Here is a 20,782-nt window from a genome sequence, read left to right on the forward strand (position 1 = left end):
GGACTCAGCGTGCCCATCCCTGTGGTCTACACACCACACCCAGCTCATTCTATCTCCAATTCATGTGCCCCCCACCCAGACCTGGTTGGACAGAACCAGAGAGAAGGGAGACGTGTGGGCTCTGGAGTCTCTGTCCTCAGGGAGTCATTCATTCATTTGTTCGTCCGTTCATTCATTCCACACACAGAGTCCTGAGCGCCATCTCCAGGCCGGGCCATGTGCAGACAACCCAGGAAAGTGATACTAACCAGGCTGAGGGGTGGACATGAAACCTGAGGTCCATAGGACAGTGTGGGAGGGTGCAGGGAAGAGGAGGAACTCAGGGGCGGGAAAGTACTTTCAGCCACCACGGAGTGAGGGTTATCAGGTGCCAGGTGTCACCTTATGTGATTCATTTAAAGCTCCTTTGAGGTTTGTAGATGATCACTTCCAAGTAACAGCTGGGGATCTTGAGACATGGAGGTATTTGCATAAGGTCCCTGTCTCAATCTGCTCGGACTGCCGTAACAAAATACCGTAGGCTAGGAGGATCACACCGTGGAGGTTAATTTTTTCATCTTCCTGGAGCCTAGAAGTCCCAGATCAAGGTGCTGGCCAAGGTTCCTCCTGGTGAGAACTCTCTTCTTGGTTTGGAGATGGCCGCTTTCTTTCTGTGTCCTCACATGGTGGAAAGAAAGAGAGAGAGAGATTGAGAGAGATTAAGGGTGCTCTGGTGCTGCTTCTTACAAGGACAATGATCCTATCAGATCAGAATCCCATCTTTATGACCTCATTTAATCTTAATTACCTCCATAAGGCCCCATCTCCAATGCAGTTGCATATAAATGGGGAGGGGAGACACAGTGCAGGCCATAGTCCTCGCACTCTGAGCAGCAGTGGAGGTGGGAGTCCAGCCAGGTCCGTGTGGCTCTGGGCTTTCTCCTGCTCTGGGGTTGCAGCCGCCTCCCCCTACTTCCCCCCGGGGGGTCAGGGACGGCTGCGTAGGGGTTACTTTGCATTGCCCTGACAGAGGATGCATGATTTCCAGGGAGACAAAGTGTAGAAGGGAGGCGTACTTCTGGCAGAAGGAATAACATTCGCAAAGTCACATCTCAGGAGAAAAAAATGATATCTCGGCGTCCACAGTTCTAAGAAGCTGGGCAATCTCGTGAAGAGTCGCTTGTGCAGAAACAGGCCAGGGCCGGCATCGCTTCCTCTTTCTGCTTTTCTGTTTCCTAACGACGTCAGCATAAATAGGAAGCCGGAGAGACTCCGGGCTGCCTGGAGACTCCAGCAGGAGGTTGGTCTGTCCTGGCACAAAGAGGTATGGCCGGTTTCAGGGGCAGGCTGTAGGGTAGGGTGGGGAGTAGGGCAGGGTGGGAGTCTGGGATGGAGAGGACAGGGAGAGCTGGGGGGTGTGGAGTGGGCAGGTGTGTTCTGGGGACTTGGGCGGTTAGGGCTTGACCTCTTGGGCAGACATTGGGATGAGGAGTTGGAGGAGAGAGCTCTGAAATCAGGTATCTGTCTCCTGTCCCTTGCTTTGTCACTAAGGCTTTGGTAACAGTGAGAATATTCTCTCCCCACCTTGGGGCTTCTGTCTCCCCATCTTTATAATCAGGGTATTGTAGCTGACAACCTCTGAGACCGTTTCCAGCTCTGACACAAACATTTAGAAGTGTGTGTGTGTGTGTGTGTGTGTGTGTTGGGGGGTTGTGAGGACAGAGGAAGAGGGATGTAAAAGGTGGAACTTGGAGATCTGCCCTATTTAGGCTCAACGTTCACTGTGGCTTAGTGAGCTCCATTTAGGAGTTGAGAGGGTTATTCCAGAGCTGTAGAAGGGCATTGACTCTTCTTGAGCATCAGTCATTCATTTCCCCCAATGTTGTATCATTAACCTTGCATCCCATAACTTTGTTAAATTCACTCAGTTCTAATAGCTTTTTTTTTTTTTTGGTAGTTTTCTTAATATTATCTGGGTACATGAGTGTCCTCTATGAATAAAGACAGTTTCATTTCTTCCTTACCAATCTGTATGCTTTTTACTTCTTTTTCTTGACTTACTACATTGGCTAAGACCTTCAGTGAAATGCTGAATAGCAATGATGAGCGTGGACATTCTTGCCTTGTTACTAACCTTTGGGGGAAAGCGATTGTAACTTTTTCATAGGTGCTCTTTTTCAGGTTGAAGAAATTCTCTTGTATTCCCACTTTGCTGGCAGGCTTCTTGTTTTTCTTACTGTATCACAAATGGGTGTTGAATTTTGTCAAATGCTTTTTCTCTTTGAGATATCATATGACTTTTCTCCTTTAGTCTGTTAATGTGGTAAAATTATATTGACGTATTTTCAAATGTCAAGCCAATCTGGCATATCTGGCATAAACCCTACACTGTTATTATGGTGTGTTATCTTCCTTATATATTGTTGCTTCCAATTTGATAATATTTTGTTAAGGACTTTTGCATTTATGTTCATGAGAAATATTGGTCTGTAATTTTCTATTCTTGTGGTATCTTTGATTTTGCTGTAAGTGTATTGATGACTTCATAAAATAAGTTGAGAAATATCCCCTCCTTCAAGTTTGTATAGAATTGATTTTATTCATTAAAACTCATCAGTGAAGCCATCTGGGCCTGGTATTTTATTTGTGAGAAAGTTTTTCCCTATAAATTCAACATTTTAAACAGATATAGGCTTATCCAAACTTTACAATTCTTTTTGATTTAGTTTTGGCCATTTTTGTCTTTTAGAATTTTTTCCCATTTTTATCTAAGTTCACAAAAGTATTGGCATAAAATTTCTTCTTCTTCTTTTTTTTTTTTTTTTTTTTTTTTTTTTTTTTTTTGGTGGGAGAGGTAATTAGGTTTATTTCTTTATTTTTTGAGGAGATACTGGGGATTGAATCCAGGACCTCGTACATGCTAAGCATGCACTCTACCACTTGAGCTATACACTCCCCCAAGCATGAAATTTCTCATGACATTTTCTTATTATCTTTTTAACGTCTGTAGAATCTTTAGTGATAACTACTTATTTCCTGACTTCAGTAATTTGTGTCATCTCTCTCTCTTTTTTTTTCTTGATTAGCCTAGCTAGAGGTATATAAATTTTATTATTGAGAAAAGAAAACAGCATTTAAATTTTCTCTAATTATTTTTGTATCTCATTTCAGTGATTTCTACTCTTAATCTATTATTCCTCCTTTTACTTATTTGTGTTTAATTTGAATATCTTATTTTGTGCATACAGATGAGTATAAAAACTTACACGTACAGTTTACCCATCACTCATACTAAAAATTTATTTATCCCACAGATATGTATTGAGCACTATTCTAGGTACTTAAGATACATCAATGAAAAGAGAAGACAAAAATTTTTATCCTTACAGATCATGTGGGGAGAGAAAGACAATCGAAAGAAATGGAGCTAGTAGGGAGGGAGAAACAATAAACACACAAAAATTCATATACCGTATAGTGTGTTAGAAAATGAAATGTACTGCACAGGGTACGGGACACCGGAGTGTGGAGGAGGAGGGAAGTGGGTTAAGGAAGGTCTCATTGAGAAGGTGCTACTTGAACAGAGACCTGAAAGAGGTGAGGCAGTTAGGTGTGTGGATCTGTAAGGGAAGAGCATTCCAATCAGAGGGAACAGCCAGTGCAAAGACTCTGAGGAAAGAGCAGGCCTGGAGTGTTTGAGGAATCCCCAGGAGGCAGTGATCTAGGAGGGAGTAATAAACAAGATCAAAGAGGCAATAGGGGGCCAGGTTTTATAAGCATCGGAAAGACTTTGCCTTTACTTTAACTGTAGTGGGGAAATCATTGGCTAGTTTTTGTCTGAAGATTGACATCTGCTTATGGCTTCCGTATTGTGAATAGATGATGTCGAGAATGGAAACAGGAAACTGCTGGGAGGCTTCCCTGTAATTCTAGATGAGATACGATGGAGACTTGGCCGAAGACGTCAGCAGTGGGGGTGGTAAGAAGTGGTAGCTGGAGTGGGCAAAATCCTGATTAGAGCAGGCACAAAGACAGAATGGATGGAGAAGAGTTAAGACGCTGAACGCAAACAACTTTGAAGGAGTTTTATTGAAAAGAAGAGAAGAGAAATAAAGTGTGAGATGATGGGGGAAAGTGGGACCAAGAAAGAGTGTGTTTTTTTTTGTTAAAGATGGGAGAAGTTACAGCATGTTGTAAGGTGACGGGAGTGAGCCAGTAGTGAGACCCAGACTGATGCTGTGGGAGAGAGAGAGGGACGGAGAACTTTTGGAGTCATGTCTTTGAGTGGGCAGGCATGGCTGGGTCCTGTGCGCTAGGTGAGGACTTGGCTTCGGATGGGAGCACGGAGAGTCTATTGGTGGCAATAGGCCAGGGCACAGAGTGTGTGAGTGCAGATGCTAGTGATGGCGATCTGTAGGGGGTGGAGGCCTTTTCTGATCAATTTTCCCAACCAGGGAGAAAGCAGGCAGAGGCTGGGAGTGGAAATGGGTGCACTGGAATTGTAGGTGTAAGGGGAGTGGAGAAGGTGTGAAATAACCTCCTAGATTGGGAGAGAGAATGGACTGGGTGAGTGTGGGATGGATGGCCCTTCTGGACCATAGTCAAGAATTTAAAGTAAGACCAACTGGTGTGGTTTTGTTTAGCTGTGCAGGAGCAGCTGGGTCAAGAGTCAGAGTTAGCCAAGATTGTGGATTAGCCTAGACGCAGAGAAAGACAGGCCAAGGGAGAGCTGAAGGTGGATTCTGATGGAGTATAAAACACGGTCATTTTCTGTACCTATAAACATCACTGCCTCCTTGCAAACTCCATCTCAATCAGGTCCTCCTTCTCACCCTTTTCCAAAGTGAAAGATAACTTTCATACGAAACTCTATGTTAATGTTTTCCTGGTTTTTCCTTAAAGTTTGGCCATGTATTGCTAAACAAGATGCTATGAATCTAATTTCGGAGGACTAGAAGCACTCACAGACCTGGCTGGAAAGGGAAAGACAGCATCCCCACTGTGGGGCGGAGGCTCCCGGGGGAGGGAAGCCGGACAGAGTGTCTGACCCTCAACTCCGCCACAGAAGAACCCACTCGTGCTGGCCAGCCCCTGATCATCAGAGCTGGCCCCAGAGATGGCGCTGACCCGCCAGCTGCTCCCCATCGCCCTGCTGGCGCTCTGCTGGGGGCCCAGCATGGCAGGGGCCCAAGGTGAGCTGATCGCTACCCCCTCCCGGACCTCTCCTCACTGCTGAGCCCCAGCCCCCAGGAAGCTCCCAGACCCCAGGGCTCCAGCCTGTCCTCCCCCTCCCCGCCCCTCCCCTCCCTCATTTCTTCTCTCTCCTGATCTTCCCTTGGTCTCCCCTCTTCCCTCCTCCCTCACTCCTGCTCATTCTTCTCTGGCTTCCTGTGAACTCCATCCCCAGCTGTGTGGCTTCTCTGCCCACACTTCTCAGTGAGGCATTCGAGGCCCCTTCAGGCCAGCCAGTCCAGTCTTTTCTCTGCCCCTCCTTCCCTGCAAAACATTCTGCTCCCCTGAAGGTCTTGACCTGTTTCCACCCCTGTGCCTTTGCTTCTGGGGACCCTCAGCCTGGGGGGGGTCTCTCCTCTTTCCTGGAGGCTCCTTGGGCTCCTCAGGCCAGTGAACCCCCCCTCCCCAGAGGCTCCCAGAGAGCTTGGCTCCTCTGGTGACTATGGGAACCACACTCCCTTTCCCAGAGCTGACCAAGAGAGCAGGCACCGAGGTCTCAGAGGAGGCCCTGCCCCTGGGTGCGGGGTCTGAGGGGTGGGTCTGTGCCTCTGCTCCCAGGCTGCACCGAGAGGTCTCGGGGCAGAGCCTGTGCCTGAGGCCCGTCTCCATCCCGGGGTGGGGGGACCCTGTTCCAGGGGCAGGGCAAGGCAGGGGCTCAGAAACGTGCTGTGAATCAACTAGAATATTGTGTTTCTGTCCAGCCAGGAGGGCCCACAACTGGCACCCTCCCACCTGCAGGGCCCCAGGGACCTCTGTCTGGAAGTCAGGAGCCTCCACGGGACTCTGGGAGACCCCGTGGGAGGCACCCAGGAGGTGCTGGGAGGGGCGGTGACAAGGGGCATCTGGAGGGGGTGTGACCGCCTTCCTGCCTCTCCCCCGTCAGGGACGGTCCCACTGCAGACCCTGCGCTGCCATAACGACTACACCAGCCGCATCATCTGCAGGTGGGCGGACACCCAGGATGCCCAGCGGCTCGTCAACGTGACCCTCTACCGCAGGCTGGACGAGTGGGTGATGTGGGGCCCCGGGCGCAGGGCGGGCGGGGCGCTGCTGCGGGGGGCTGTGCCTGGGCCGGGGCTGGACGGAGGGCACTGTGGGGAGGCCCCTGGAGGCCGCCCTGGGGAAGGAGCCGCTCTCACCTCACAGCATCATCATGGTTCTGCTCTCTGTCCTGCTCTCCTGGGAGCCTCCATCTTCCTTGTCCACTGTCCTCAGCCCCCACACCCACCTCCCCTCTCCAGCTGTTACCACTCCTTCCTGCACTGGGACAACAGACACCCCCAGAAGAGAGGTCCCCACCCCACCCCCACTGTCCCCACCCATAGTCTGCCACCTCCCTGAATCCGTCCAGCAGTGATGACCTGTCCCAGGCCTGTGTGAGGCTGCAGCCCAGCTCCCACCTGGTTTTGCTGCCCAAGGACATAGCAGCCAACACAGTCCCCAGTCTCCTTGCCATTGACGGGCCCTCTCCCAGGATCTGCTTACAGATGCCAACCAGGCTGCAGCTCAGGGTCCTCCTGGCCACACCCCCCACCCTTGTCCTCTGCTTCTCTTCACATCAAGGCTTCTCCCTTGGGGTTCCAAGAACCCATCCAGTAAGGATTTCACTCCCACCACGTCAGTCAGCCTCCCTTGTCAGGATTACCTGTGTTCTCACGTTGCTGAGCGTAAAGGTCATTTCTCAGCCTCCTTTACCTGACCCATCTGCATCACCTGTGCCAGTTGACTTTGGGACAGTTGCTCCCAGGGGTGCCTTGTGCCACTCTGGCCCCCGAATTGATCTCTTTTGCTTGCTCACCTGATACCCCTGACTCAGCTCGGTGGGATGTTCCAGTGCTCACATCACCGGCTGATGCCGCCTTCCCTGACAGTGCATTTCAAGTTGCACCCTGTCTCCGCCTTCCCTGCTGGGCTTATCTACAGAAAGCTTTCTCCATTTGACCTACAACATAGTTTTTTCCATTATTTCCTGTGTGTCTCCCTCCACCAGGAAGTCAGCTGGGCAGGCAGGGAGTTGTGTGTTTTGTTCGCTGCCAGCCCCACCCTGGCCCCAGGCAAAACCAGGCACGTGGGGGACATTCAGCAGTGTTTATGAATGAGTGATTCTCCTTCACTCTGAGCTGATCTGTACCCCCCCCCCCCCCACCGCAGGGACCTTCCACAGCCAGTGTCCTGCGATCTCAGTGATGACATGCCCTCATTAGACGGCCCTTGTCCCAGCTGTGTGCCCAGAAGATGCATCATTCCCTACTGGAGTTTTGCCCTTGCCGACTCTGACTACTTCTCATTCCAACCAGACTGGCCTCTGGGCACCCAGCTCATCGTTACTCTGATGCAGCACGGTGAGGCCTGGGGTCCCTGGGCAAAGGTGGCCCCCTGTGTGGACAGTGGGCCCCAAGGGTGTCCAGGCTGCAAGAGGTGGGCCAGGGAGGGAGAGCCTTCAAGGGGTGGAGACAATAGCTTGAGTTGGATTTAGTGCTTGGGGGTAGAGGATATGCTTTCTTTGGTCTCCATGGAGGTGCTAGGTTGGGTACAGCTGGAGGTGCCCTGGCCAAAGGCAACTCCTTCCCTGATGCTCCACCCCCTGCCAAACCATAGCCTCCCAGCACTGAAGGAAGAACCATCATTCCTGTCCAGATACAAACTTTATAGCTTGAAGGTTCTTTCGTCAATACGGTCTCATGCACTGTCTGCGACAACCCATTTTATAGATGAGGCACTCGAGGCCCAGAGCAGTTATGTAACTTTTCCAAAGTGCCGCCATGAGCAGTCATGACAGCGATGGGCCGGACTTGCCGAGTGCTGCCTGCACGTTGGAGCCGGAGGTCATCCCCGCACTGCCCCTGCCGCGTGGCCCCCAGTGTGTGTGCCGCGTGCGTCTGAGAAACTCAGTGGTCTTGGGTGGTTTTGAATGACTGTTTTCTATAGTCAGATTTTTATTTAACTATATATTAGAAAGAAGTATAACCAATGCTTCAAACTTGTGTGTTCAAGGCAGTTATTTCTTACAATGATGCTAAACAGAGGAGGGGAGTCATATTATAAAAGTTTACACTGACCTGGCAAAAACCACGCCTGTCCCAGCTTTCAGGAGACACAGCTTAATCTTATTTAACTCTCAAGACGACGACATGAACTTAAATACCATTGTTACTGCCATTTGGGGATGAAACAGGCAGAGGGAAGTGAAAGCTCAGAGCCTCGCAGCAGCTGGTGGCAGAGCTGAAATTCAAGCCCAGGGAGGTCTGACTTTAGTGTGTTGGATCCCAACCTCAGGGCCACCTGCTGCTCCTTGCACGTGTCAGATGGGGAGGGGGCTCTGGCCTTTGTTTCCTGCCTCTTTTCATCCCAGCAGCACAAAATAGTTGCCTGGAGGAGAGGATGGATTAGGCTGTGGTGAATTCACTGCAGACAATGTCTAAGCACATGTGCCTGATGGATAAGGAGTCCCGTCCTGCACGAAGCTCAGAGCTTACAGAGCAGGAAACACCAGATGTTGTGTGGTGTGATCACTTACTGAAGGCGGGTGTGTGCCACGTGCCACGGGGCAGTGGACAAGGAGCCCCCGGGAGGTCAGGGCAGGCTTCCCCGAGGAGAGAGCTCTGCAGGGAGATCCGAAGAGAGAGTGGGAGGAGAGAGCAGAAAGAGCATCCCTGGCAGAGGAAACAGTGCGTGCAAAGGCTGGGAGACTCGGGAGCGCGAGGCAAGATCAGGAAAAACGCTAGTAACTGTGTCCCAGGAGCATCAACATCAAGAAGGCTGGACAGCAGGAGGAACGAGAGGGGCAGGGAAGGCTGGGGGCTGACCTGGAAGAAGCTTGTGTGTCCTGCAAAGGAATTTAGGGGTCATCCTCCATCCAAGGTCGGCAAACGCCTTGGGGGCAAATTCTCAACTCCACCATTGTGACATGAAAACGCATAAATGAACATGTTGGCTGTGTTCTGATGGAACTTTACTCATAGACACAAACTGGAATTTGATTTAATTTTCATCTGTGGCAAATACTTTTCTGATTTAAAAAAAAAACTAAAAAAACATGAAGTCCATTTTCAACTCCTGGGCCATATGACAAGATGTGGGCCAGATTTGTTCCCTGTATCAATCTCTGCTCTGGATAACAGTGGGGAGAGAACATCACATGTCAGAGGGGTGAGGCAGCCAGCAGAGGTGAGGGTCAGTGGGCCACGGGGCTGAGGTTCAAGGTGGGAGGTGAGGGCAAAGCTGCAGTGAGCAGCCCATGGATAGAATATGGACCATGAAAAGAAGATCACAGTCAGGGATTCATTCATTAATTTGCTCCTTCACTGAGAACCTACAGAGGCCCGGAGGGCACTGAAGTGGTCAGTCAGTATCCCCGTCCCAACTGAGCTTACGATCTGGCAACCAGGGAAGGCTTCATGGTGGAGATCAGACAACTTAGGGATGGGGCAACGTGGCACTTGGGCTCCTAGAGCATTCCCTAAGTCAGGATGTCAGTTCTAGGCCATGAAAGCAGGCTCAGGGGCTAGGAGGGCAATGACTGATTAGTGATGCCTGCTGTGGCTGTGGGTGGGGCAGGGGTCCCCTGGATCTGCCATTCAGGGCTTAAGATTTTCTGAAGGCTCCAGCCCTGACATGCTCTACCATGCCCTGTTCTGAGTCCAGCAAAGAACATTTACATCTCGTTTGGGCTCTTATTGATTTTTTTGTGTTGGGAAGTCACCTCTCAGTATTCAGACACAGACGCTTCAGGAAGCCAGGAGTCATGCTCTTCATGGATGAATCCGCTCACCTGACCCTGTAGGTCCCGGCAGGTGTCTGCTTGCTGTTGGTCATGGATGTTTCCATAAAAAGCCTCTGAAGGTGGCCCACATATGTTCATTCATTGATTCCTTTATTGATTCCTTCACACTTCACACTTTGTCCCCCACAGTCACAGAACCACTGATCTCAGGACCCAACCCCTGCCACCCACAAGCTCCTGGACTACAAGGGGAGGCAGACGTGGAAACACCTAAATCCTCCAGGGTCATAAGGACCGTTCACAGGGCTGTGGTGGGACAGGAAAAGGAGCAAGGGGCTCTGCCTGGGGGAGGGAGATCCAAGAAGGTCCTAGAGGAGGAGCACGTGTGCTGGGCACTGAGAGGTGCAGGAGGACACTGGGCGGTGCAAACAAGGAAGGGGCTGGACAGCAGAGGAAGCAATATGATTCACAGCACCCTCTGCTGGGAAAGAGGCCACACAGCCTCCACATGGTCACTGGGGACAGAGGGAAGGTCCCTTGGGATTTAATCGCTAGCATCTTTTATGGGGCTTCTGTTCTCTGTGAACAACAACCTGCAGAACCTTCATTCCCATTGACTCCCCACGATTTAGCAGATGAAGGTCTGAGGTCCACAGAGGAGAGGGGTCTTGTCCAAGGTGCTGGGCCTGGAACCCAGGTCTGTCCACACACGAGCCACGCAGGCCCTTAACCTCCCGCATGGTCGTCCAGCCCCTTACGGACCCTTGACTTCCTCTCCTTCCAGTGCAGCCCCCCGCGCCCAAGGACCTCCGCGTCAGCCCTGACGGGGACCGTTTCCTGCTGTCCTGGAATGTGACCCATGGGGTTTCTGAGAGCCACTGGCTGTCCAGCCTGGAGTTTGAGGTGGTCTACAGGCGGCTTCAGGACTCCTGGGAGGTAGGGACCCCCACCAGCTCTGCCCTGAGCCCACAGGGACCCGGCCCAGCCGGCCCTTCTCCAGCAGCCCCTGTCTCCCACAGGACGCCCCCACCATCTACTCCAACTCCTCCCGGGCCATCCTGAGGCCGGAGCACCTCACCCCCAGCAGCACCTACGTGGCCCGAGTGCGCACCAGGCTGGCCCCAGGCTCGGGGCTCTCAGGACGGCCCAGCCAGTGGAGCCCGGAGGTTCGCTGGGCCTCCCAGCCAGGTAACAGAGTCGGACTCGGGGGCAGTGCCGCCCCGTGGGGAGGGCGGCTCATTGCAGCTCCCGGCCAGAAGGAGGCCACGGTCACACCACGGGCGGGATTCACGGTGGCCCTGCGCCATGTGTTTAGAGAGGCTCCCCTGGGCCCACCCCGTCCCTGCTGTGACTCTGCAGAGGCAGCGGCTGCATCTTACTCACTTCTGAGCCCCAGTTGGCTGCCGCTTTCTGGGGAGGAGCGATTGCAATTAAATCACAGTGGCGCATGAGCAGCTGCGCTTTGGGGAGAGCGGCGCCACGTGCGGACAGACAAGCGTGATCGTGTTCCCTCCCCGAACGCCGGGGCTGAGATGCCCTCCCCGTCTTGCACAGGGGGCGCAAAGTCTCACAGAAGTCCCTCCCTGACTGCGGCCGCACAGCGGGCGGGTCAGGCTGAGTCAGCCCCTGGGTTTTGGCCCCGACGCCCCGCGGTCCCTCTGTGATGAGACTCACGGTGGGCCCACTGAGAGGGACGGAATGAATGAGCGAGGACTGAATGAGGGGCTGTCTCCTCCCTCCCAGGGGACGAGGCCCAGCCCCAGAACCTCCAGTGCTTTTTCGACGGGGCTGCCCTGCTCAGCTGCTCCTGGGAAGTGAGGTCCGAGGTGACCAGCTCGCTCTCCTTCACCCTCTTCTACAAGCCCGGGCCCCATGCAGGGTGAGTGTCCCCTGCCTCTGGCCCCTCCCCTCCTCTAGGCCTTGCCCTCTCCAAGCCTCCTCCTGCCCCTGGGGGCCCAGCCGAAGCCACAGATCATCCCGAGGCCTCATTCCTCGCATAGCCCTGCCTCCCGATGCGCTCACCTCTGCCGTGCTCCCCAGGGAGGAGGAATGCGCCCCGGTGCTGAGGGAGGCAACCAGCAGCCCCTACGTCCGGCACCGGTGCCGGATTCCCGTGCCCGACCCCAGGAGCCACAGCCAGTACGTCGTCTCTGTTCGACCCAAGGAGGAAGAGAAACTCATCAAGAGCTCCGATAACAGTGAGTCTGTGCCCAGCCTTCTGTGTAGAGTGTCTTGTGTCAGCACAGTTTTGTTTGTAACCCATGTAAACTCAGGGTTCCTCATGGCCCAGTCTTCATATTTCTCATTTTCAATGAAGTGCAATCCAGCAACCCAATGTGAACAGGAGTAATTCTAATACTTATTTTAAGTGTTCAAAAATATATATAAATGATGAGGTTGATAACATACCATTGCGGTTCTGAAAATACTTTCCCCCTTCTTTGCTCTGAGTTCTTTTTTCAATCTGAGTTTTGAGAACTTTGATCTGAACCACTTGGTATCACTTGCCCTCTCAACGTCTACAGTGGATGAACAATGTCATTTCACACCTAAACATGCTCCAAAGTGAATGTTTGTTGTCCCTCCTAACCTGCTTTCCCATTTCTTCCCCATCTCCCTGAATGATAAGTCTTTTTCAGTTGTTTAAGCCAGAAATCCTTGTCTTAGCTTTCTCTCAAATGCCACATCCAGTCCCCCAGCAAATTCTGTCACTGTTATCTTTTTAACACACCTAGAATTAGGCCACGTGTCTACTGCTCATCTAAGTGCAGTAAGGTCTCCCTCTCTCATCCTTGCTGTCCCTTAAGTCTTTTCCCATCAGCAGCCTGTGTGATTTTGTTAACACATAATCAAATTATGCCCCTCCAACACCCCAAACCTTCTGCGAGTTCCCGCCTGCACAGAGGAGCTACCAACGGCCCTGCCACAGCCCACAGGCCTCTCTCGCCTGCTTCTCGCTCTTTCCCTACTGCAGCCTCGTGGCCTCCTCCACACTGGGGGACTCCCTGGGCACACTCCTGCCTCAGGGCCTTTGCTCCTGCTTCCTTTGATCCTCTCAAGTTTATAAGGCTCCTTCCCTCATCCCTTTCAGGCCTTTGCTCAAATGTCACAATCTCTGTGACATCTTCTCTGAAAAGCTTATTGAAAATAGCACTCAACGCTGAAATCCTACGTCTACCAGTTACCCCACTTTCCTTTCCCATGGTACTTACCACCACCTGACGTGTATTAATCTATCATGTAAGCTTTGTCAATGCAGGGACCTTGCCTTGTTCCCCTCTCTGTTCCTGTGTCCAGAGCAGCACCTGGCACACAGTAGGCCCTCAAGATGTGTTGAATCAATGTACTGACGTTGCCCAACATTAGCAGCCCTCTCCCCATCTCCTGTCCGCTCTCTGTCCTTCGTCCTCCTCTTCCTCCCAAATTTCTCCCTCTCTCACTACCACAATGTACCCTCCTTGTGTGGGGATGGGGAAGGGAGGGGCCGAGGATGCTGTGGGGAAGGGTCGGGGCAGAAGGAAGGAGTGGATAATGAAATATAACATCCCCATCACAAGGTCCTTAACTCAGTCACACCTGCGAGAGTCCATTTTGCCACTTAAAATAACAAGTTCCGGGGGCAGGACCTGGGTACCTTCGGGGGCCTTTGTTTACCCTTCCACAACTTCTCTCTGGTCTTTTCATCATGGCAGCTCCAAATCCTGCCCGAGGGTCAGCCTCAGGGAGGGGTGAGCACAGAGCTATTGGAATAGCCCGGCCTGTGTCCAGTGCTAATGAAGGCATGGCCTCTCAGAGCCCGGATGGTGTGTCCCCAGCGAGCACCTCTGAATTCCCTCAAGGTGGTCAGTCTGCGCCTGTGTCCAGTCTCTGGTGGACATGAGCCTGTCCCATGCTTGGCAAACCCACATGAGCAGCAGCCAAGAGAAGACAGGCTGGAGCCGTGGGTGGAGAAGGGCACCTTTCCAGGGCCTGAAGCTCTGCTTACCTCTCCTTCTCAAGGCAGGTGCCTGGGACAGGTGCTATCAAAGTGACGAGTTTGACTCAGCCTAGGTTAATTTCAAGTAAAAGGCACAAATTGCCAAACATCGCTACTTTCACAACCATGAGTAACCAGCAACCCAGCCACCTCATTACTGATCAGTGAACAGCAGCTTATCCCTGCATCTCCCGGGGAGGAGCAGGTCTGGCAGTGGTAGATGCTGTTACCCCAAGTCGGCACACAGTGACCCGTGATGGTGGGATGTGGGGTCCTGGGTCAGTGGAGAGAACACCTGTGACCAGCATGCAACACTAGGAACGTTCCATGGGAGGAATGTTAGGAGCGCTGTTACCTAAAATTTCTCTCCCTCCAGTCCAGTTGGCTCCCCCGACCCTCAACGTGACCAAGGGCAGAGATGGCTACATCTTGCACTTGAAAAAAGAAAAAATTCACAGTGGACTCATAAGTCACATCTTCCAGGTCCAGTACAAGAAAGATGAAGAGACATGGGAGGTGAGGGCCTGTGCCTGGGGAGGGACCGGGATGGGGGGAAGGGACATTGAGACAACACTGGGGACAGTGCCACCTGCTGGATGCCTGGCTCCCAGCAGGCGACCAGTCAGAGGGAACCACTGAGACTTGGTGGTCATGCCCCTGTGCGGTCAGCCAGTCAATGTCCCATCCCTTGGTGAAGGAGCTGAGACTCACAGAGCTGATGTGACTTGGCCAAGGTGAACATGTGACCCTGACTGCAAAGGGGACGTAGATGTCAGGACTGGGAGGGCTGAGAGGCAGCTGTATGAAGGGTTTTCAAAAGTCATAAAGGGGACATTTCTTCACAGAATGCAAATGTGCAGCTGCTGAGGGGAGAGAGGCTCCTGGTGAGGCAGGCAGGGCTCAGCCTGGGGTTCAGCATCCGGCCCCCACCCTCAGGGCCTGCATGCAGAACCTGGGGCTCGACAGAACCCGGATCAGAAACTTCAGAGCCAGCTCCAGACTTTCAGGCTGGAAATGGGGAAACTGAGGCCAGGAGAGGGTGGGTCAGTGGTGAAGCTGGGAGTGGTCCCCTGGCTCATGAAAATCTAAGGGTCAGTCATCCTGCACCACACTCCTGGGAAGGCCATAATTGGGGTCCAGGCTGCCCCAAGAGGAACTGGGAGATTGAGGGGATCCCAAAGTGGCAGGGGAGGGTGGCATGGTGACTCCTCAGAGTTTCTGCACCTCGGTGTTGTCATATGTCACAGAGATGCAGTGCAGGAGGGGCTGTCTCTGTGCCCATCCCGGTGCTGTCCCTCTTTGGCCCTGGAGTGCGGTCCTCCATGGTGGGAGTCATGTTGCCTCAGATTGGGGGACATGACTACAAGCTGGGGGACTGATGGGGAGCAGGAAAGCTGGGGCGATGAGGTGGGAGGGCTCTGTAGCTGTGCCCACGTGCGCCAGGCACGTTGCCTCAGCCTCAGCACACCTGCTCCCACACCTGCACCCACAGGAGACCAAGACGGAGCTCTTCCAGAATGCCCACAACATGCCCCTGCCACCTCTGGAGCCGTCCACCAGGTACCAGGCCAGAGTGAGAGTGAAACCCAACCCCAGCGGCTACAACGGGATCTGGAGCGAGTGGAGTGAGGAGCGCTCCTGGGACACTGAGTGGGGTACGTCTCCGCGGCCCCCATCCGCCCCTCCTGGTACAGCCCCGCTGGGCAGAGGACGGGGATGTGTTGGACATGGAGACCCCATGCCCAAGTGCTATTCTCCTCTGCGCTCCCTTCCTTCTAGCTAACTAAAAGCTAGTGGGAATTAGAAAATGCATCTTCCACAGACCCACGGCCACAACATATGAGCCTCAGGTTGGATTCCTGCCACTTGAACTTACATGGTGTCCCTGTGCAGAGAACAACCTGCATACCTACCTGTGGGGAACCCGCTTTTGTCTCTGTATACATCTTAACTTATTGACAACCCTTGGGAAGTCACACCTCATGTGCAACACAGACCCATCATGGCCTCTCAGACGAGCAGAGCAGAGCAGAGCAGAGCAGAGCAGGTTCTTCTGTCTCACCTCTCTCAAGTTGGAGCAAAGGCCTCTACTGATGTGACCCACAGTTTCATTAGCCTTTGTGGCAGCCACTCCCCAGAGACACTCAGCCTGAGCTTCCTGTTACCATGGCAGCAAAAGAGCTACAGGCCGGGGTCTGGGTTTCAAAGGTTCTCGTCTGATTTCTTAATCTCCCTGTTTCCCTACACTGCTATTTTCATTTATCTCTCACCTTTTACCAGAGTGACCACCAAGGGACAAGTACATGACCAGGTCTAGGAGGTGTTTTCAGAGGGGATGGAGGAGGAGCTGGCAGCAAGGACTCCAGTCCACAGCCAGTCTTGCTAGAGGCGGAGCCCCAGAAAGGGGGCTATGATCCACCAAGAAGGAGGGCTGGACCACCAGGCCCAAGAAAGGGAGAAGAGGGGAGTCCTTGGGGGCCTCAGCCTGTGAGGGGCTTGAGGCGGCTAAGCAGGAAGTGTGGGAGCTCGTGATGGGCTTTGTACCTGCTGGTTCCTCTGCCAGCAGGCCTGTCCCCATCTCTGCCTCTCTAGTTCTCCCTGTACCTAGACACCTGTCTATATGGCGCCTCCTTCAAGAAGTCTCCCATGACTGCCGTGGGCTGCAATCAGTGCTTGTCACCCCTACCCCACCAAGGCACCTCCTGCTACTGAACAGGATCTAACCCTCTGTGTCCTGCCCCATTCAAGGAAATGAATTCTAAAGCACAGAGAGGGTCTGGAGAGCACTGACCTGGCCCCACCTGCCCCGATCTCCTGAGCCTCCAGCCCTTACCCTCCCCTGAATCTAACCTCCTTTTTCCTCCTGGCTCCCTGGAAGAGCTGCCCACGTGGGTCCTGGCACTCATCCTGGTCTTTATCACCCTAACCCTGCTCATGGCCCTGCGCTTCTGTGGCATCTATGGGTACAGGTAAGGGGACTCCTTCATGCGTAGGGGGAGGGACCACCACGGGGCACCAGGGACCTTACAGCAGATTTCCTCTGGTCTCTGCTCTACAACCCACACTCTGTGGGGCCTTGGACAAATCCCGCCCTCTCCCTGGGCTTCTGTTTCACCTCTGTTCATGAGCACGAGGCAGCTTCCTAAGGTCTAGGGCAGCTGTCACCTCCCTGCTGTCTTTCCAGGCTGAACCAGAAGTGGGAAGAGAACATCCCCAACCCCAGCAAGAGCCACCTGTTCCAGGTAGGAGCTGTGGTGAGGGCGGCAGAGGTGCTGGGGGCCTCTGCTCCTGCACTCGTGTCCCCGAGCCCACATCCCCACCCCCATGTATGCTCTCCTCCCCATCCTCTGGGCTTTGAGTCAGGGGAGCAGGTGCTGAGGGCAGGGCTGGGAAGCTCTTCAGCGCCCCAGCCCCAGCGCTGCAATCCCATGGGTCTCATGGATGCACGAGGCGCCCTGCCCGGGGGACTCCCGTGGAGCAGGAGAGATGGCTGGTGTGGGGATGCCAGGACCCAGGGGGCCCAAGGAGGGGCTTAGTCTTGCCAGGGGGCAGGTGCGGTGGTGCGAGGCAGAATGGCTTCCCGAGGGCAGGATAGTGGATCTGAGTTTTGAAGGATCCAGGGTGGTGGCAGGAGGGAGAGGTCGCTGCACGCAGAAGGGAAGCATGTGGAGGGTGGAGACAAGACTCCCACAGGAAGGGAACTGAGGGGGCTGGGCAGTGAGGCTGGGGGCGCATCTCAGGAGGCAGGGACGGGAGCAAAAGGGGAACCAGAGCCCTTGGGTCAGGCAGGCAGGGCGGGAACTGCCTTGGGAGCGTCTGGTGACCAGTGTGGAGAAGGTGAGGTTGCAGGCAGAGATATTCCAGACTAGCCTACTCATGGGAACGGGGTCCCTGTCCTTGGATACCCCATGACCCCAGGGGAGTCCCAGCCCCTCACTGGCCTCATCTTCCTGGTGTTACGAGGCTGTGGCCGGTCTTGCTCATGCTGAGATTCTGCTGTGTCTGGGGGCCCCATGAATTCCCGCGAACTTCATGGCCCTTCCCACACCTGCACCTTCTCCATCACCCCCAACACCACAGACACAAATGTCCTTTCTCTTGCCAGAACGGGACTGCAGGACTCCGGCTCCCAGACAGCATGTCCATCCTCACCAGCGGGAGCTGCCCACACAAGGGGCCGTGGAGCAGCAGCTACCCTGAGCTGGATGGGTGAGTGTGGGGCCTGGGATCCCTAGGAGGTGGGACGGTGGCCTCACCCTGCACATCAGGGGCTCAGAGGAGGTGGCCTTGGACTGGGGCTCAGGATGAGGAGATCCATGGAGGCTGGTGGCTCAAAAGCAAGAGGTATCCCAGTTAGACATCGAGAAGAACTTCTTGATTCCCAAGTTAGCAAGGGCTTGACCTCACACTTGACCAGAGGCAGGAGACTGGACCAGATGACCTCCCCTCTTCCTGCTGCCCAGGCAGACCCCACCCTGCCTTGGCCCCATTGGTGGTGGAGGCTCTGGGAACCCCGTGGCCTCAGCACCTGAGCCATCAGCTCACCACTAACCTCAGGGGAGGGAGGTGAAGGACGTGGAAATGGCTGAGCCTAGGTTGGGCACTGACCGGGGCCCTGAAGCTGGGTGATGTCAAGGAGCAGAGGGTGAGCAGGGCCACACCTGGTGGAGGCCGGCTTTGAGCAAGAGCATGGGGGCTAGGGGGCGAGATCCTCGGGGGCTGCAGGAGCGCCTGGTTTCCTGCTCTGGGCCTGCTCCCCCCTTGCCCTGCCCTGTGTTTTCTGTGAGACCCCACTCCGGGCGGGGGCGGGGGCAGGGCATGAGCTGAGGCATCTGCCAGGGATGGTCCCAACATCTCTGCCCCTGTTCACCCTACAGGGTGTCCCCCGTGGACTACAGGCACCGTGAGGTGTCACCTCTCACCACAGAGGACCCTAAAGATGCTTGTGACTCGTCATGTGAGCCTGCCATGACTCTGGCCACCTCGGATGTCCCCACGGAGCAGCCTCCCAGCCCTCCATCAGGTCTGGCAGCCTCCTCAGGCCAGCCTGAGAGCCAGGTTTCCTGCTTTGACTTCAATGGTCCCTACCTGGGGCTGCCACACAGCCGCTCCTTGCCTGACATCGTGGACCAGCAGGTGCCCCCACAGACAGATGTGAGCAGGAGGCCACCGCCCCCAGGGTCCCTGGAGTACCTGTGTCTGCCCCCAGGGGGGCAGGTGCAGCTGGTCCCGCTGGCCCAGGTGACGGGGCAGGGCGAGGCTGGGGATGCGGAGAGGAGGTCCAGCCCCGGGGCCGAGGGGAGTCCCTCCCTCGAGTCAGGGGCAGGCCCTGCCCCTGCCGACCCTGGACGAAAGGTGGGTGGTCAGGGCCCGGAGGACAGGGCCCCCACAGTTTTGCCCACTGGCTCTAGGGGTCCTAGGGGTGGTGTCGTGGCCTCTAGTTTTGTCACCACTGCAGATCTGACATTCACCCGGCCCACAGGGACCCCGTCTGCCTCCCAGGCTCCCCCTCTGGGCCTCCCCTCAGACCAGAACCCCAGCTTCTGTGCTAGATTGGCTGATGGGCCCCCTGTATCCTCCGCCTGGCTGAAGCCAGAGTATGAGGGCTATGTGGAGCTCCCTCCAAAGATGAGCCAGTTTCCCCAGTGCCCTCTGGTCAGTTTTACTCATCTTGCAGCCAGGAGCCCCAACTGAGCCATGTGTACCCCCAGGCAGATGTGTCCCCAGCGTCTCCACCCCACAAAGAGCTTTCCTCCCACAGAGTGTGGGTAACTATTGCCTCCCCTCCAGCTTTAGAGCTCCCTAGGCTCCTCCCAGGGCCAACCCTCCACTCCTGGAACTGGGGGCTCAGACCAAGGGACCCTGGCCAAGATGCTCTTGCCAGTCCAAGTGTGATGGACAAAGTAAAGCTTGGGTCTTCAAAGTGTGAAGCCACTGCAGGACCCAGCACCACTGAGGGGTGACAACAGGCCTGGAGAGGTGTGGCCACTTCCCCTGCCTCAGCTGGGGCTCTGCATCCGCCTCCTTCCTTGTTCTGTCCTCTGGCTTCTTCCCCAGAACTTTCTGTGGGTCCAGAGACCATTGTGGTAGAGAGCAGTGGTTCTCAAACTTTATCCTGCACCAGAGTCAACTGCAGAACTGGTTATAGCAAAAGAGCTTTTGATTCTGTAGATTTGGGGTGAGACACCCCCTAGGTTGTATTTCTCAGGAGTTACCAGGTGACACTGATGCTGTTGGTCTGACAATTCCTCAGTTGTCCCTTGCCATGTGCACGGCTGTGGGTTGGGTCCTCAGGGGCAGACAGGTGAGGGAGACCAGATCCCTCAAGGTCTCTCAGGACATCAGCGAGTGAGAACCCACACCCTCATTACTTATCTTCAAAGAAATAAAAACATTTTTTACGCTCACCTCTGGCTCAATCTTCCCTCCCGCCACCATACTAGCTCGGTTTATAAATTTCTCTGTCTTGCAAGCAACATGGATCACCTTACATTCACGTGTGGCTCTTCCGGTGAGAGACCTCCCTTTCGAGGGCAGACTCTAAACCACAGGACCAGGGTTCGAAGCCTACCTCTGTCCCCCACCGGCTGGTTGACCTGGGGCAAGTTCTACAACCTCTCTGTGCTTTTGTTTCCCCACTTACAAAAAGGGTATGATAAAGATATAGTATCTGCCTCAGAGGGTGGTGATCCCTTAAATCAATTGAGCAGGACCTGCCAAGAGTAAGCTGTTAATAATTCTCATCCATTTTTACGGAGAATTCAGTCTCTTTCTTTCTATTCCTCCACTCTCACTGGAGACCAAACACAGGATGTCCAGTTAGATTTGAATTTCAGATAATAAAGAATACTTTTTTTTTTTTAAGTGAGTGT

The 20,782-nt window shown here is 54.1% G+C and overlaps 1 protein-coding gene across 2 annotated transcripts; it reads left to right on the forward strand.

The window, feature by feature from the left end:
* The first annotated feature begins 1,020 nt into the window (after positions 1 to 1,020).
* On the forward strand, positions 1,021 to 20,317 carry LOC105106568 (cytokine receptor common subunit beta-like). 2 transcript variants are annotated; one of them, XM_031463202.2, is made up of 14 exons: positions 1,021 to 1,303; positions 4,882 to 5,171; positions 6,095 to 6,218; positions 7,363 to 7,553; positions 10,719 to 10,870; positions 10,954 to 11,122; positions 11,678 to 11,813; positions 11,975 to 12,132; positions 14,287 to 14,426; positions 15,403 to 15,565; positions 16,789 to 16,879; positions 17,095 to 17,152; positions 18,016 to 18,119; positions 18,788 to 20,317. In XM_031463202.2, exons 2-14 carry the CDS (start codon positions 5,096 to 5,098, stop codon positions 19,602 to 19,604), a joined length of 2,379 nt encoding a protein of 792 aa, XP_031319062.2. In that variant the 5' UTR covers positions 1,021 to 1,303; positions 4,882 to 5,095; the 3' UTR covers positions 19,605 to 20,317. The 2 variants fall into 2 exon arrangements, with proteins under 2 accessions (XP_031319062.2, XP_064347551.1); XM_064491481.1 differs by lacking the exons at positions 1,021 to 1,303; positions 4,882 to 5,171 and having other exon boundaries at positions 6,093 to 6,222.
* Positions 20,318 to 20,782: the final 465 nt, after the last annotated feature.

The sequence above is a fragment of the Camelus dromedarius genome, chromosome 11 (genome assembly GCF_036321535.1).
Source record: "Camelus dromedarius isolate mCamDro1 chromosome 11, mCamDro1.pat, whole genome shotgun sequence".
In the NCBI taxonomy this organism is placed as follows: domain Eukaryota; kingdom Metazoa; phylum Chordata; class Mammalia; order Artiodactyla; family Camelidae; genus Camelus; species Camelus dromedarius.